General features: G+C 38.3%; 1 protein-coding gene across 1 annotated transcript; it reads left to right on the top strand.

Moving 5' to 3' along the window:
• Positions 1–427: 427 nt before the first annotated feature.
• On the top strand, positions 428–12,423 carry LOC133422256 (phosphatidylcholine transfer protein-like). The gene is made up of 6 exons (XM_061712206.1): positions 428–592; positions 3,246–3,363; positions 5,782–5,861; positions 5,948–6,119; positions 8,657–8,724; positions 12,314–12,423. The coding sequence occupies exons 1-6, from the start codon at positions 467–469 to the stop codon at positions 12,386–12,388; spliced, it is 639 nt and encodes a 212-aa protein (XP_061568190.1). The 5' UTR covers positions 428–466; the 3' UTR covers positions 12,389–12,423.
• The last annotated feature ends 3,743 nt before the right edge of the window (positions 12,424–16,166 follow it).

Raw genomic sequence — 16,166 nt, 5'->3', positions numbered from 1 at the left:
TTAATAATAATAATTCCATCAGTCCACGACATTCTTTTTTTTCTTGCAATTTTAGCCATCTTATTTTTGTTGCTTTTTTTCAACTTGTTTTTATTGTAGCACTTTGAAATTTAATTCAAATATAAAGTGCGCTATGAATAAAACATATTATTATCATTATTATTATTATTATTGTTATTATTATTATTATTATTATTATTATTATTATTATTATTATTATTATTATTATTATTAATAATAATAATAATTCCATCAGTCCACGACATTCTTTTTTTCTTGCAATTTTAGTCCATCTTATTTCTGTTGCTTTTTTTGAGAATGGATTGAATTATAAAGTGCGTTATGAATACAAATGGTTTTATTCTTCCACCAGTGAACGGGTGTTTTATTGTGAAGTTCCTTGGCGGAAGCGCCCCGGTCCTCCGCCCGTCCGTCTCTCGTGACAGCAGCAGCCCGACAGCCCGTCATGTCGCTGCGGTTCTCGGATGAAAACTTCCAGGCCGCCTGGTCGGAGCTGGACGAGCCGCGGGTGGAAGGATGGGAGCTGTTCACCGAGACCATGGGGGTCCGCATCTACCGCCTCCTGGACCAGGTACGGTTGCCATGGCGACGGGGGGAGGGGGGACCCACACATATCATCATCGATGCTTCACACCAACCCCCGACCACAGCTGTCATCTGATTTAATTATTACTATTATTGAAATAGAAATAGAAATAGACATTAATATGTGGAACTTCCTCATTTGTAGCCACGCCCACAACCAGGCGAAGCCTCGCCCCTTCCCAGCACTAGGAACTAGAACTATTTGAATGAATGAATGAATGAATGAATGAATGAATGAATGAATGAATGAATGAATGAATGAATGAATGAATGAATGAATTGTCTTTATTTCGGTCATTGTAAAAGTTATTTTACAAAACAAAAATGAAAAAAGTAAAATAAACATTGCTTTTGCCGAAAAGGTGTAGGCTGAAGTCGTAGTTTATCCCCTTTTTCTCTTGTGATCAGCTTAAATATGAAACATTAGCTACACTGTAAAACCTAACAGTACATCTTAATAACAGAAGTAAGCTGAAATAACTTAAACTTTGGAAAAAGTTGTGGTCACTCATTGCCATCAGTTAAGATAACTCAAAAATGAATTAAATAAATGTTTGAAGCTGGTATAAGATGTCTGTGTTTGTATTGTGTTAAAGCAACTTAAAGTTGAGTTATTTAAGTTATGACAACTAAAATGGTTTAAGGCAATCGGTTTCCTAAAATGAATTGAGGAGCTAGAAGTTGTGACCACTAGAATGTGATCATTTAATTTAGAGGAATAAAACTGAGTAACTTGAACTTAAGTGCTAACATTTATGTGAAGAAGATTCAATTAAGTTAGTCTGGCTTGATGCAAATTAATACAATCAACCCCTTTAATTAAGTCTGAAGGAAATACTGCATATGAGTGTATAATACGTATTAGTTTTAAGTTCAGTTTACTGAATGAAATGGTACTATCAAATTTATTTAACCAAGTTACCTTAACAATAAATATTTGAGTTACTTGAACCTCAATTGAATATTTTTTTACACTTGAATTGTTTGAGTTAATAAACTTAAATGGTTTTAGGCAATCGGTTTCCTCAAACAGTTCGAGTTCAACTAATTTATCAGGTTTTACAGTGCATTAATCCGTGGAAACAAACATAAAGAAGACAAAAATTAATAAGACAAAATATAAAATTGACGTTTCACATTCTAGAATGTTTTTGATAATATACTTTATAGTTAGTGTTTTATATTTATTTACAATATTTTCTTTAAACATTTCCTTAAACTTGTAGATAGAACTGCTCATTTTTAGGTCGTTGTCACAATTATTCCATATTTCTCTTTCCTTAATTGATGTACATCTCTTTTTAATATTAGTTCTTGCTGTCGTCGTTTCTTTTATCTGGAACAAATCCTGAATGCAGTTTGGAAGCAGTTTCTGCTGGGCTTCAAAGGCAAATAAAACAGTTTTCTGCTCTACTATTTAGATTATTATATTTAATAAAGAGATTATTTGTTGGTTCATAATCAGATCTATTAATTATCCTTAAAGCTCTTTTCTGTAATAAGAAAATAGGGTTTATATTTGTTTTATAGGTGTTACCCCAAACCTCCACACATATTTATTTAGTTTATTCTTACCTATGATGCAAATGACTATTGTTTAAATTCATTCTGATGCTGTTCTCATTTTTGTGAACATGAATTAATAAAAATGACAGAATTATCTTCTTTTTTGTCAAAAAGGATGATGTACTTCTTATTCTAAAGGTCCCATAAAACAAGTATTAAATCTGTTGTTTATAGCATTGTAGAGAATTATAATAGCCACTCCTGTGATATTTCCAGGCCATTTCAAATATTTGTGAACATTTAACATTTCAAGTTAAGACAATTATTTACTTGCACCCTAACCCTTGTACAACCAGTATTTCCAGATCCAGATTGTTTCTGACATGTAACCTGTTCAAAACCTGACACGCGACAACTCCCAAATCCTAAGATCAGAATAGAATAGAATAGAATAGAATAGAATAGAATAGAATAGAATAGAATAGAATTGAATTGAATTGAATTGAATTGAATTGAATTGAAGACTTTATTGATCTCCCAGAGGAGAAATTCAATCGTGCAGCAGCCAAACACACACACGCTCAACGGTTTATACAAAAAATGTAAATATAAATAACCAATAAATAGCTAAATAATAAAAAAAAGAGCAATATAAAATGTAGAAAAATGAGCAATGTACAAGAGAAAAAATAATAAACACAAAAAAGTGTATCTTTAGTGTTTTAATCACCGCAAAAAGCAATAGTTTATCGAGTCAAAATGAACTGCAGCAGCAAACTCCTCAAAGAAATCCAGAAACCAGAGTAAACATGGATAAAAGTGCACATTTAATCATCCTAGATGAGTCTTCTGTCCCCCTGGACTGTGTCTCGACTAATGTTTTTCCTGTTATGGATAAAGTAAGACATTTGTTGTGAGTAAAGAAGTCATAATAGAGACAGAATGACCTTTTATCATGTACAGATTACAGGAATATGAGCAGAAACATCCGTCAGCCTCCTTGTCGTGCTGCACTTCCTGCCCTGGGACACATGTGTGTTTTCTTTGGAGGCTTGCTGCAACAAATACTTGATGATGGAGGTTTTGGAGTCAGAGCGGCTGGTTTGGGGAGAACTTACATGTGTTTTCTGCAGGAAACCGGACTTTACGAGTACAAGATCTTCGGCGTTCTGGCCGGCTGCGACGCCGACCTGTGTGCAGACGTCTACATGGACCTGAAGTACCGGAAACACTGGGATACTTACGTGAAAGGTAAAAGTCTTCACCGTCCAAATCACAGATTCATTATTTAATCTTTCCAATTATTTTTGTCCGACAAACATTTTTTAGGTTTTTTAATGACCTTACATGTTCCGGCGATTCCTTTCGCCTTTGTCAGAGTTATAAGATTAGGGCTGGGGATCCATTCAAATGTCAAGAATCGAGTCAATTCGGATTCTTAAGATTCAGAATCGATTATCACGATTTGATCCGATTTGATTCCGATATTGATTTGGGTTAGTGTTATAAAAACAGTTTTTTGAGCTGTTGCATGAATTATATGACTGTAGTTATGCAACATTTTAATACTAGTATTATATTGAGATTCAACAGCAGGTATTGCAGTTAATGATGCTGTAAGGACCAATCAGCTCCCAGAATGCTGATAGAACTAGAAATAGAAACAAACAGAGGACGAATGAAATCAGTTTTATTTTTCCCCACATTCTGTTTTTATTTTTTTCCATTTTCGGTCTATTTCGATTTAAACATTTTTGAGAATTTGCTTTTTAGCATTTTATACAAATGTAACCCCAAGACAGTATATAAAGTAATGAAATATAGACAATTTATGCAATTATAACTGAATACTTGAAAACTAACTGAAAACATTTTTTCATACTTTTAAACATACTTAAAGGCTAAAACATGGCACCAGTTATTCTCCTGTCCAACAAAACATTTGTTTTTTGAGCATAAACAAAAAAATACCAAAGGTTGTAATATAATAATCTTTGAGATCTTTGATTTCCTTTCCAATTGTTTTTTTGTTTTTTGTTTTTTTTCATTTTTCATTTATTTATTTTATTTTTATTTTATTTTTTCCCAATTCTTGTTATCTTAATATTTTAATGCTCTTTATTCTTTTCAAAAGCTGCCTATAAAGTGTTGCGAATTAGCACTTGTGCTAAAACACTTAAACAATGCATCTGGTTTGTCCAATGTAATTGCTATGTCCATATCAAATAAACATAAATAAATAAAAATAAAATAATGATGAAAAAAAATCAATCTTTAGACATACGAATCGATTTTTAGGAATTAATATGAGAATCGATTTACAGTAGAATCGGAAAATCTATTTTTTCCAACACAGGCCTACATAAGATTGTGTTTGTGACCCGTCATTTATCGCCGAAACATGTAAAGTAATGAAAGAAACCTAAAAAATTTTGGTTGGACAAAAAGAATTAGAAAATGAAATTATAAATCCATGGACAGAATTAACTTTATTAAAACAGATTCCTTATGTTTCCAAATTTTTGGTTGATTTGTCTCTTTAAAATCTTTCTTTGTTTTCATGCACATCTGCAGTAACGGGCAGGTAACGCGTCGTAGCTCGAGTGTGTAGCGTAAATAAAACATGTGCTTCTTTATTTTCAGACGTAGATCTATATTTGTGGTAGTTTAAGTAGTTTATTTTCCCCCATAGGATCCAGTTTGTGGTTTTGGATCAAGTCTGCCTTTGAGTTTAGATGCATTTTTTTTATTTTATTGTATTTTAGTGTATAGTTGCTGTTGCTCTTCTTTTCTTTTGTCTTTTCTTTGCAAACGAGAGCTATCTATCTATCTATCTATCTATCTATCTATCTATCTATCTATCTATCTATCTATCTATCTATCTATCTATCTATCTATCTATCTATCTATCTATCTATCTATCTATCTATCTATCTATCTATCTATCTATCTATCTATCTATCTATCTATCTATCTATCTATCTATCTATCTATCTATCTATCTATCTATCTATTTTTTCTTCCTTTTTCCTTTCCTTTTTAATTTCGACATTTTGACTTTTTTCTCGAAATTTTGACTTTTCTTGACATTTTGACTTTTTTCTCGAGAATGTACTTCAACATTAATCTCAACATTTCCACTTTTTTCACCAAATTTGGACTTTTTTCTCGACATTTCAACTTTTTTCTCAAAATTTCAACTTTTTTCTCAAAATTTCAACTTTTTTCTCGACATTTCGACATATTTCTAAAAATTGTACTTCAACATTAATCTCGACATTTCAACTTTTTTTTCGACTTTTTTCTCAAAGTGGATAATGAAAAATAAATCTCCCCCCAGTTATAACTAATATAGATCCATGCAGCATGTGTTGCCTTCATTCTAAGGCTTATACAATTTTTTTCATTTTTTGCGGCTCCAGACGTATTTGTTTTTTGTGTTTTTGGTCCAATATGGCTCTTTCAACATTTTGGGTTGCCGACCCCTGATCTAGAACTATTTGGACAATGATGGACAGGGTTTCTTTGATTTTTAAACACATTTTAAATAAATTAATGAAAATGTGACCACTTTTAGCTTTAAGTTCAAAGGTTTCACAAAAATAAGGCATTTATTTATTAGGAATTAAAGCTGTTTTCATTTCCAAGCATGTACTTGTGTTTGTTCAGAGCTGTATGAGCAGGACTTCAGCGGCCAGCCGGCCATCTACTGGGAGGTGAAGTACCCGTTCCCCCTGTCCAACAGAGACGTATCCTTGAGCTTTAATCCCTCTGGACCTCAGTGTTCAGGTGTTCAGGTTTCTCGGCCGACGGCCCTTAACGCCGCCGACCTCAGTACGTCTACGTGCGGGAGCGGAGGGACCTGGACGTGGACGGCAGGAAGATCCGGGTCATCCTGGCCAGGAGTTCCCAGGAGACGCCGTGCGCCGAGAAGAGCGGCGTGCTGCGGGTCAAAGATTACAAACAGAGCGTCGCCATGGAGACCGACGGCTCCAGTGGAACTAAAGGTGACAGTTTTAGCAACTTCTTTCTTAATCTCTTTAATCTTTTTTTTTCTTTTTTTTTTCTTTTTTAAAACATATGTGTAGCCCTCTTAGGGTGCTTTCACACCTGTCCCGTTTGGAGCAGTTGTTCCAAAACAGGGAGAGTTTCCCCATAAAGATCGGTTCGTTTGGTATATGTCAGGGCTCGGCAACCCGCGGCTCTAGAGCCGCCTGCGGCTCTTAAGCGCCGCCCTGGTGGCTCCTGAAGCTTTTCCAAAAATGTTTGACCTTTTTTTTTTCCTTTTTTCTACTTTTTTTCCTTTTTTTCTTCCTTTTTCCTTTCCTTTTTAATCTCGACATTTCGACTTTTTTCTCAACATTTCGACTTTTTCTCGAAATTTTGACTTTTTTCTCGAAATTTTGACTTTTTTCTCGAAATTTTGACTTTTTTCTCGACATTTTGAAAATTTTCTCGACATTTTGACTTTTTTCTCGACATTTCGACTTTTTTCTCAAAATTTTGACTATTTCCTTAACATTTTGACTTTTTTCTCAAAATTTTGACTTTTTTCTCAACATTTTGACATTTTTCTCAATATTTCACCTTTCACCATTTGCCTTCATTTTAAGGCTGATACAAGACTTTTCATTTTTTGCGACTCCAGACACATTTGTTTTTTGTGTTTTTGGTCCAATATGGCTCTTTCAACATTTTGGGTTGCCGACCCCTGGTACATGTGAACACAGCAATCGCGTTCGGATGCGGGACAAAACAAGCGAGCCGAGATTAGGGCTGCAACTAACGACTATTTTAATAGTCGACTAGTCACCGACTATTGAAACGATTAGTCGACTAATCGGATAAATAGTAATTTTTTTTAAAATTTAGTATGAGGTTGCTTTAATTATGTGGCAAATGATAATAAACACAAGAAAGATGGTACTAGAGCCCTGATATAGCGGGACTGTTTTCTTCATCTCGCTCCCGCCCACATCCGCTAAACTTTGAGAAATCATGCCCGCACGGCGCACAATAATATGCATTGATTTAGTGTCTTCCCCCGTCCCGCAAGAGAAATGTCCAGACAAATCTATCTGATTTAATGTTAACATGATCATTGTGGAGTTTGATGGATAATTGACAGTTCATAGGTCACCTGACTGAAAGTTAGATGCAAATCCATCATTGTCATTATCACACAAGCTTTTTCGCCTTTCGCGCTGCATCAATTATGTGATTGAGGTTATAACGAGAGTAGGCTGTGAGTGGCTCAAATAATACTAATAAATAACATGAAATAAACAAAGTTAACGAATGAAACAAATTAATTTAACAAATGAAAATAGGCTTAATATCTTACCAAGGCGAGTCTGTTTCGTTCAACACTCCAACGTGCTTTCTCTTCAAATGCATTACCGACGTGCTCCCGTGAAAAGCAACGTCGGCTTTGCAAACCTTGCAAGTCATCTTTTTATTCGCCGTATCGAGGCTAAAATGCTCCCAAACTTTTGAAGTTTTATTACCCGCAGCTGCGCTGAGACGCTATCGTGCATGCGCGACTCTCGGCAGATTGTATTGAAGTGAGACGCCTCCCTCCATTGGAAAAACAAGTTTGCCGACAATTGTCGACAATGGAATTCATTGTCGACAATTTTGATTTTCGATTTTTGTCGACAACGTCGCAGCCCTAGCCGAGATCGCCTAGGAGAGTTGGTCTCGGCTCGCTTCCATTCCAGACCTGGAGCGGTTCGTTTGCAGTGAGAACATAATCCACAGAGAAACATACAGTAACAAACTAGCCACACTCGCTTACGATGCTCCATAGTTGTTGTTTTTCCCGGGGTACGGAAGAGGAAACTCCTTCCACGTTCATTTCTGACCAATGAGAGAACAGTTGCTTCATGGCATTGCATTTGTAAACAGCTTTGAACCGCTACAGACGGTTTTCTTGTGAAGACAAACGCCACAAACGAAAAACGAAAAACGAAAAACGAGACAACTGTATCGATTTAGCCCCTGAATCGGAACAAAACAAACGGGCCACAGGTCTGAAAGCACCCTCACATATAGGTGGTGTAAGTTGGGGGGGGGTGTTGAGGGGTGGCAACCGCTGCAAATCTGAAATGAGAGAAACAGGAAACCCCACAAGCCTTTGGAATCTGCAAGAGAGAACACAAACAAACAGACACAGCAACAGGCAGAGACACAAACAGCAACCATTCCAGGTCTCTAAAACTGAATTAAGACTAGGCTACTGCGATTATCTGTTTTATTAACCCTTTAAACAAGCGTTGTCCAATTCCAGTCCTTAAATGTGGACATTTACCGGCTGTCGTTATATATTTTGATAGTTCATAGTGAGATTTTGAATCAGGTAAGTACTATTAAATCGTTTTTTTTCTCATATAATTTAGTTTAAAGCTTAAAAACATGTCAAAACGTGCTGCAGCCCTTTTATATATGAAACTGTGCATGTTTTGTTTTTTTTAGTTTCTTGAACACTAACCAGTCGATCTCCAGTCGCAGCTCTCGTGTGAAAACAGACTCTGCTGTGTTTCAGTGTTCATGAACTACTTCGACAACCCCGGCGGTATGATCCCGACGTGGCTGGTGAACTGGGCGGCCAAGGTGAGTGCGCTCATGCGCGGCTTCGTGCACCGCGTCAGCAAATTAATCTCTTCGCCATTTATACAGCAAATGTGCAAAAGACTTAGACTGTTACATAAAACCCTCAACCTCATTAAACTAGATTAATCTTTTAAGTCCGGGGGGGGGGGCATGCAAGGAATTTCCTCACTTAGACAAACGAAGTGTAACTAACGTCAGTGTTGTAGCAAAAGAGGGGAATGCTCTGAATCCCAGCCAGTTACATACAAATGCTCACCAGGGGGGGGTTAGTGCTCAGGTTACCCCCTAAATATATTTGTCAACAGGATCTCCCGTAGAGGTCTGAAGGTTCTCCCGTAGAGGTCTGAAGGATCTTCCGTAGAGGTCTGAAGAGTCTCCCTTTATAGGTCTAAAGTGTCTTCCGTAGAGGTCTGAGGGATCTCCCGTAGAGGTCTGAAGGATCTCCCTTTATAGGTCTAAATTGTCTCCCGTAGAGGTCGGAAGAGTCTCCCGTAGAGGTCTGAATGGTCTCCCGTAGAGGTCTGAAGTGTCTCCCGTAGAGGTCTGAAGGATATCCCTTTATGGGTCAGAAGAGCCTTCCGTAGAGGTTTGAAGGGTCTCCGTAGAGGTCTGAAGGATCTCCCGTAGAGGTCTGAAGAGTCTCCCGTAGAGGTTTGAAGAGTCTCCCGTAGAGGTCTTAAGTGTCTCCCTTTATAGGTCTGAAGTGTCTCCCGTAGAGGTCTGAAGAGTCTCCCGTAGAGGTCTGAAGGATCTCCTGTAGAGGTCTGAAGAGTCTCCCGTAGAGGTCTGAAGGATCTCCTGTAGAGGTCTGAAGGATCTCCCCCATAGAGGTCTAAAGTGTCTCCCGTAGAGGTCTGAAGGATCTCCCGTAGAGGTCTGAAGGATCTCCCGTAGAGGTCTGAAGGGTCTCCCGTAGAGGTCGGAAGGATCTCCCGTAGAGGTTTGAGGGATCTCCCGTAGAGGTATGTAGAGTCTCCCGTAGAGGTCCGAAGAACCTCCCTTTATGGGTCGGAAGAGTCTCCCATAGAGGTCTGAAGGGTCTCCCGTAGAGGTCTGAAGTGTCTCCTGTAGAGGTCTGAAGGATCTCCCGTAGAGGTCTGAAGGATCTCCCTTTATAGGTCTGAAGTGTCTCCCGTAGAGGTCTGAAGGATCTCCCTTTGAGGTCGGAAGGATCTCCCGTAGAGGTCTGAAGGCTCTCCCATTGAGGTCTGAAGAATTTCCCGTAGAGGTCCGAAGGGTCTCCCGTAGAGGTCTGAAGGATCTCTCTTTGAGGTCGGAAGGATCTCCCGTAGAGGTCCGAAGAACCTCCCTTTATGGGTCCGAAGGGTCTCCCGTAGAGGTCTGAGGGATCTCCCGTAGAGGTCTGAAGGATCTCCTGTAGAGGTCGGAAGAGTCTCCCGTAGAGGTCCGAAGGATCTCCCGTAGAGGTCTGAAGGGTCTCCCGTAGAGGTTTGAGGGATCTCCCGTAGAGGTATGTAGAGTCTCCCGTAGAGGTCCGAAGAACCTCCCTTTATGGGTCGGAAGGGTCTCCCGTAGAGGTCTGAAGTGTCTCCTGTAGAGGTCTGAAGGATCTCCCGTAGAGGTCTGAAGGGTCTCCCGTAGAGGTCTGAAGTGTCTCCTGTAGAGGTCTGAAGGTCTGAATAATGTGTTCAGCTCATTGGTTCTGTCCAGACCTCCATCTATCTGGTCCTCCTTTTGTTTGAAGGCTGCGGTCTTCTTCACCCCTGACCCGATCTTTAGCATTGTTCTGCAGGATCGTAATTATCGCAATTAACCTCACACCTAATTCCAGATTCACTGGCCAATCAGAGTGTAACTTATAAGCCTCAACAAGCCGCCCGGTACTGAGATGACTCGCCCCTGACTCGCCCCATGATGGAGATTTTGATCCAAACCATCATGGAACTGTTTATTTGCCTCCAGCCGGCCAAACGTTGATTGAAACCCTCTCAGAAAAACAGTGAAACAGATGTTAAACAATGATGGATTCGAGTTTCAGTCATGACAGCTAAACAAAGCCTTATGGGTAGAGGCCCCGCTCACATACTCCTCTTCCATGTTAGAAATGATGGAGGGAACTCGCGATAAAGCGTGATGAAGTGGGCTCCCGACACGGCTCTGAGCTCGGCCGTGATGGATAGTCGATTTAGACGACTTCGGTTCATGTTAAACCGCTTCATTCTGGGATGTTTCACAGTCCAGACTGGGTTTGAAAGACTTCCCGTGAGTCACTCGCAGCTGCTAAAGCCTCCGGACTCGCCCGCCGTCATTTCCAGTCTCTGATTAAGAGCGACGCGTAAAGCTCTGGCACGTCAGCGTCTCTGAAGTGAACACGTGTTCTCGGCCGGCCCGCCGAAGTCCGTCTCTGACGGGGGTTTGGATCCGGGCCCTGAACGGGTTCGGCCCTGCTTTCCCTGTGTTATTGTTTGCAGATGTGTTGCAAGATGACGCCAGCAGCCCCCCCCCCCCTCCGTGATGCCCCCCAGGCGGGGCCTCTGGAGTTCGCTCATGACGCTAGAATAGACTAGGATAGAAAGAAACCTACGGTGGATGAGTGGATAGACATCATTTATGATGTTTTTAAGAGGGAAATAATTACCTTTGTCATAAGATTGCAATAAGGAGTGTTTTTGAAAAGATGGGATAGATCAGGGGTCGGCAACCCGCGGCTCCTCTTTAGCGCCGCCCTAGTGGCTCCCTGGAGCTTTTTCAAAAATGTTTGACCTTTTTTTTCCTTTCCTTTTTCTTTTCTTTTTTTCTTCTTTTTTTCTCTTCTTTTTTCTTTTTTTTCTTTTCTTTTTTTCTTCTTTTTTTTCTCTTTCTTCTTTTTTCTTTTTTTTCTTTTCTTTTTTTCTTCCTTTTTTTTTTCTTTTTTTCCTTTTTTCTTTTTTACCTTCCTTTTTAATCTCGACATTTCGACTTTTTTCTCGACATTTCGACTTTTTTCTCAAGATTGTACTTCAACATTAATCTTGACATTTAGACTTTTTTCTCGAAATTTCGACCTTTTTCTCAAAGTGCATAATGAAAAAAAAATCTTCCCCCAGTTTTAACTAATATAAATACATGCAGCATGTGTTGCCTTCATTCTAAGGCTTATACAAGATTTTTCATTTTTTGCGGCTCCAGACATTTTTTTGTGTTTTTGGTCCAATATGGCTCTTTCAACATTTTGTGTTGCAGACCCCTGGGATAGATGGATTATGTTTATCACACTGGAACGACCATCTTTTATCTAATGCTAAAGTTTGGTTTTACGTTCCTCTTTCCCCTTTTGTTTTGCTTTGTCTTTTTACACCTCCTGGAAAGGTTTGGTAGTAGCATAAAGGTGCATCCCTGTTCTAGGGAGTTTAGTTCTTATCTAGTTTTCATTTCTTATAATATCTCTTTCTTTCTTACATTTTATTTGAGAGGGACCATGTAAAATTAATTAAAATTAATTAAAAATAGAAATAAAAGCAAGGCAGAGTAGAATGATATTTACAGTGTCTGTATTCCTTGTTGATTGGTGATCTTCTGAGCTGTGTTGATCGGCTTTTCTGTGACACACTCTCCATATGTGTTTGTTTGTGTTTGTTTTCTGGAGCAGAGCGGGGTCCCGGGCTTCTTAACGGACATGCAGAAGGCCTGCAGCAACTACCAGAGCTACTGCCAGAAGAAGTGAGGAGGAGGAGGAGGAGGAGGAAGAGGAGGAGGAGGAGGAGGAGGAGGAGGAAGAGGAGGAAGAGGCTCAAACTCAAGGGCTCGGGGGGGATTTCTGGCTGTCGTCTCGTGGTGTTCCTGCTGCTGAAGCTGTGACGGGGTGAATGCGACGTGCTGTGGGTTCCTCATGTTCCTCACGTTCCTCTTCACCCGGGCACGTTGTTGCATGACCCTTCGTGCTGTATTTACCGGTGCTGTGGCGTCTCCTTTGTGCAATCATGCAATCAAATCTTTTTAATCAAATGTCCGAATGGAACATTAGTGTGGATGAAAAAAAAAAACTGCGTCTTTATCCTGTTTGATGTTTGTTACACCAGACGGATGCAATGTATTTTTAAATGATTGTCTGTTGATCCACTGGAATTCAGTCGTCTCCTCAATAAACCAGCAGAAATGTTGAGTGTTAAATACTTTATGCAAGAATGAACAAAGATATATACATATATGCATACTCTCTGAATCCCCTTGGGGGAAATGTGTCCTCTGCTTTTGACCCATCACCAATTACACACCAACGGCTGCATTATTACCTCAGAAAAAGTACTGATCTGGGCTGGACTGTGACTCGTGGTTGGTTCTGGTCGTGGACGGACTATTACTGTGTAATATCGCTGAGCTGCTGGTACAAATAAACCTCTCTTTTACCCTGAAGGCTGTGACTGGTCTGTTTTTCAGGCATAAACCGTGTAAAAGCATCAGTGAAAGTCCACCGGTTGTCATGGTTACCGCCACACTGAGAGCAACTTTTTATTTGTTTGACTTTTGTACCCTGGAGCAGTTTTTTGTCACCAACCAATCAGAAAAGGGAACCGGAAGGGGCGTGGCTTCAGCAGCAGCAGCTGTTTCTCATCAATGTCATCAGGCCGCACGAGGCGGTGACGTCATCCTGCACGCGCTGGTTCAATAAAGATGAATATTTACAGGTAGGATTTTCACATCAGTTCATTTAATACTATTTTATTTAATAAAGTTATACTATTTAAATGTAAATACGGTAAAACACCAAATGGGCGTTTATTTGGGACCTGCGTTTATTAATTGTGACCAGTACTCGAGTTGTAAAATAAAATCAGGGGGGATGGTGGATTTTATCATATGGGGACAGATAATTTGTGCTGATTACAAATAATATAATATATTACAAATAATAGCAGTGACCAAAACTCCTGCAGAAATACTGCAGGAATGACATAGCAGCAGTTAAATGCAGCCTTCTGTAAGCTTTAAATATCCACTGGGCTTACATCAAATACATCAAAACACAACAATAAAAAACACTTTTCTGAACTTATCAATATGACTCTGTCCTTCACAGGATAAGTAAAATGGATCACTGCAAAAACTCACAATCTTAACAAGAATATTTGTCTTATTTCTAGTTAAAATGTCTCATTTTAGTAAAAAAATCTTATTACACTTAAAACAAGACTCATCACTGGAAAAAAACAACAATTTTCACCTGTTTCAAGTAGATTTTCACTTAAAATAAGTAGAAAAATCTGCCAGTGGAACAAGATTTTTTTGCTTGTAATAAAAAGATAAATCTTGTCCCACTGGCAGATTTTCCTACTTATTTCAAGTGAAAATTTACTTGGAACAGGTGAAAATTGTCAAATAAGTTATTTTTCTGGTGTTATTTTTCTGGTGATGACTCTAAATGTTGAAATAGCAGTAAAACCACATTCATTGATGAAATGACATAAGGGATGGAAAGGGGGGATGGCAGTTTTACAGGGGGGATGATTTTTACTGTTTTTATTTCAGGGGGGGATGCCATCCCCCCTCATCCCCCCTCAACTCCAGTACTGCGTAAAACACCAAAAGGAATGGGGGTTTATTTGGGACCTGCATTTATTAATTGTGTCTCTATATGTGTCTCTCTTCGTTGTCAGCTGTGGTTTGGTGCAACTCTTTACCTCTTTTCCTCTCCTTTTTTCTCTTTGATTTTTTATTTTATTTTTATTGACAGATATATACAAAACTTCAGGATAAAATGCAGTTACAAATTAAGGACAGTAAATTATATATCAAAATAAAATAGAAGGCTTGAGGTTTAAGGAGGAAAAATAAATAAAAACAAAAAAATCAGGAAATATATTTTTCACATATAGGCTTCTTGTTTTAACCGCTTTGGGGTTTAAGAGAAGGTTGATTAATATACTTTGTCTGGGCTTGTTATATAATTTTTGGATACACCAAATACATGTTGTACATGTTGAATGCTCAACTTAAAGGAAGAATCAACTTTAGCATTTATAAAATTATTAAGGTAAATCCAGACAACATGGGTATATGTGCAGTTCCAGAATAAGTGAGAAATAGTTTCATCCACATTACCACAAAAATGATCTTATATTTAATAAGATCGGTCTTGACTGGATAGCATCTATGAAGTATTTTAAAAGTAACCTCTCTTATTTTGTTTGTAATAATACATTTTCTTGCAAGACCCATGTGTTTTTCTAATCTATCTCATTATATATTTGTTCTCTTTGATACACAAGCAGCTCAACTTCATAACACGCATTAGTGAGGTCACTCTAAAATCAAATAAATATTCAGACACTTTTCACTTTGTTTAAGGTTATTTGTTTGGGTTTAGGTGGGTTATATTTGCATACTGTAGAATATTCTTTTGTCCACCACAAAAACATTGTTTGACCCGACCTCTATTTGGGATGGGGGTTTAATGTAAAACATATTTTGTTTGCTACATCCGTCGGATAATTGGGACTCTGCCATTATTTGAAGTTTTATGGTAAAGTAGAAAAAAGAGAGGAAAAAAAGGTTGAAAATCAGTTAAAATGAAAGTTAAAACCAGAATGAAGTGATTGAAACAGGAAATCTCTCCTGACAGGTGAGACCACCGGGGGCGTGGCCTTCTCCAGGTGGGACCGGAAGGGGCGTGGCCTCCGTCACCCTTCAGGTAAACAGCAAACACGGTCGAGCCTCCAGAATATCATTCTGAAGTCTAAACATCTCGGTACAGGGACTTTGGTGAAACCTTGAAGACCAACCTTGAGTGTATTTATTATTAAGCAGAGGTGGTAGAGTAGCCAAAAATTGTACTCAAGTAAAAGTACTGTTACTTCAGAATAATATGACTCAAGTAGAAGTAAAAAGTAGTCATCCAAATAATTACTTGAGTAAAAGTAAAAAAGTACTTGAAAAAGTAAAAAAACTACTCAAGTACTGAGTAACTGTTGAGTAACGTCTGATTTATTTTTTTAACACAACCATTCAAACAGACAAAAGTACAAAATAATCATCTTCAGGCAAATTAAATCAATAAAATAATAAAAAAAATTAAAATAATCTTAAAGTAAATTCAAGTACTTTAATGCATAATAAAATAAATAAAATAATAACAGAATAAAAAAATAAAGCACAAGTAGCACAAAATGTCAAGCCTTTGTACTTTTCTTTTTTAACCAGCAGAACTAGAACAAACATGAACTCATAGAAACTCTGTGTGTGTTTGAGTCTGTGTAAATGTGACAAAACATGCAAAAACAAACATTTTTCCCAAAGAATCACCAGTGATGTCATGAGATTGACGCGTACGCGGATAAAATGATAAAAGAAAAGTAACAGCTCAACGTAGCCTAATGTAGCGGAGTAAGAGAAACAGTTTCTCCTTCACAAATCTACTCAAGTGAAAGTAAAAGTATAGTGGTTCAAAACTACTCCTAAAAGTAAAAAATTTCCCAAAACTTACTCAAGTAAATGTAACAGAGTAA

This window comes from Cololabis saira, chromosome 21 (assembly GCF_033807715.1).
Source record: "Cololabis saira isolate AMF1-May2022 chromosome 21, fColSai1.1, whole genome shotgun sequence".
NCBI lineage: Eukaryota > Metazoa > Chordata > Actinopteri > Beloniformes > Belonidae > Cololabis > Cololabis saira.
The sequence above is the reverse complement of the archived record's forward strand: the minus strand, read 5'-3'. Positions and strand labels throughout refer to the sequence as shown.

Excerpts from the sequence above, each read along its gene's own strand:
- LOC133422256 (XM_061712206.1), top strand. The coding sequence starts at position 467 with ATGTCGCTGCGGTTCTCGGATGAAAACTTCCAGGCCGCCTGGTCGGAG. Across the intron at positions 593-3,245 it reads TCTACCGCCTCCTGGACCAG|GAAACCGGACTTTACGAGTA; the intron begins GTACGGTTGCCA and ends TGTTTTCTGCAG. Across the intron at positions 8,725-12,313 it reads TGGTGAACTGGGCGGCCAAG|AGCGGGGTCCCGGGCTTCTT; the intron begins GTGAGTGCGCTC and ends TTTCTGGAGCAG.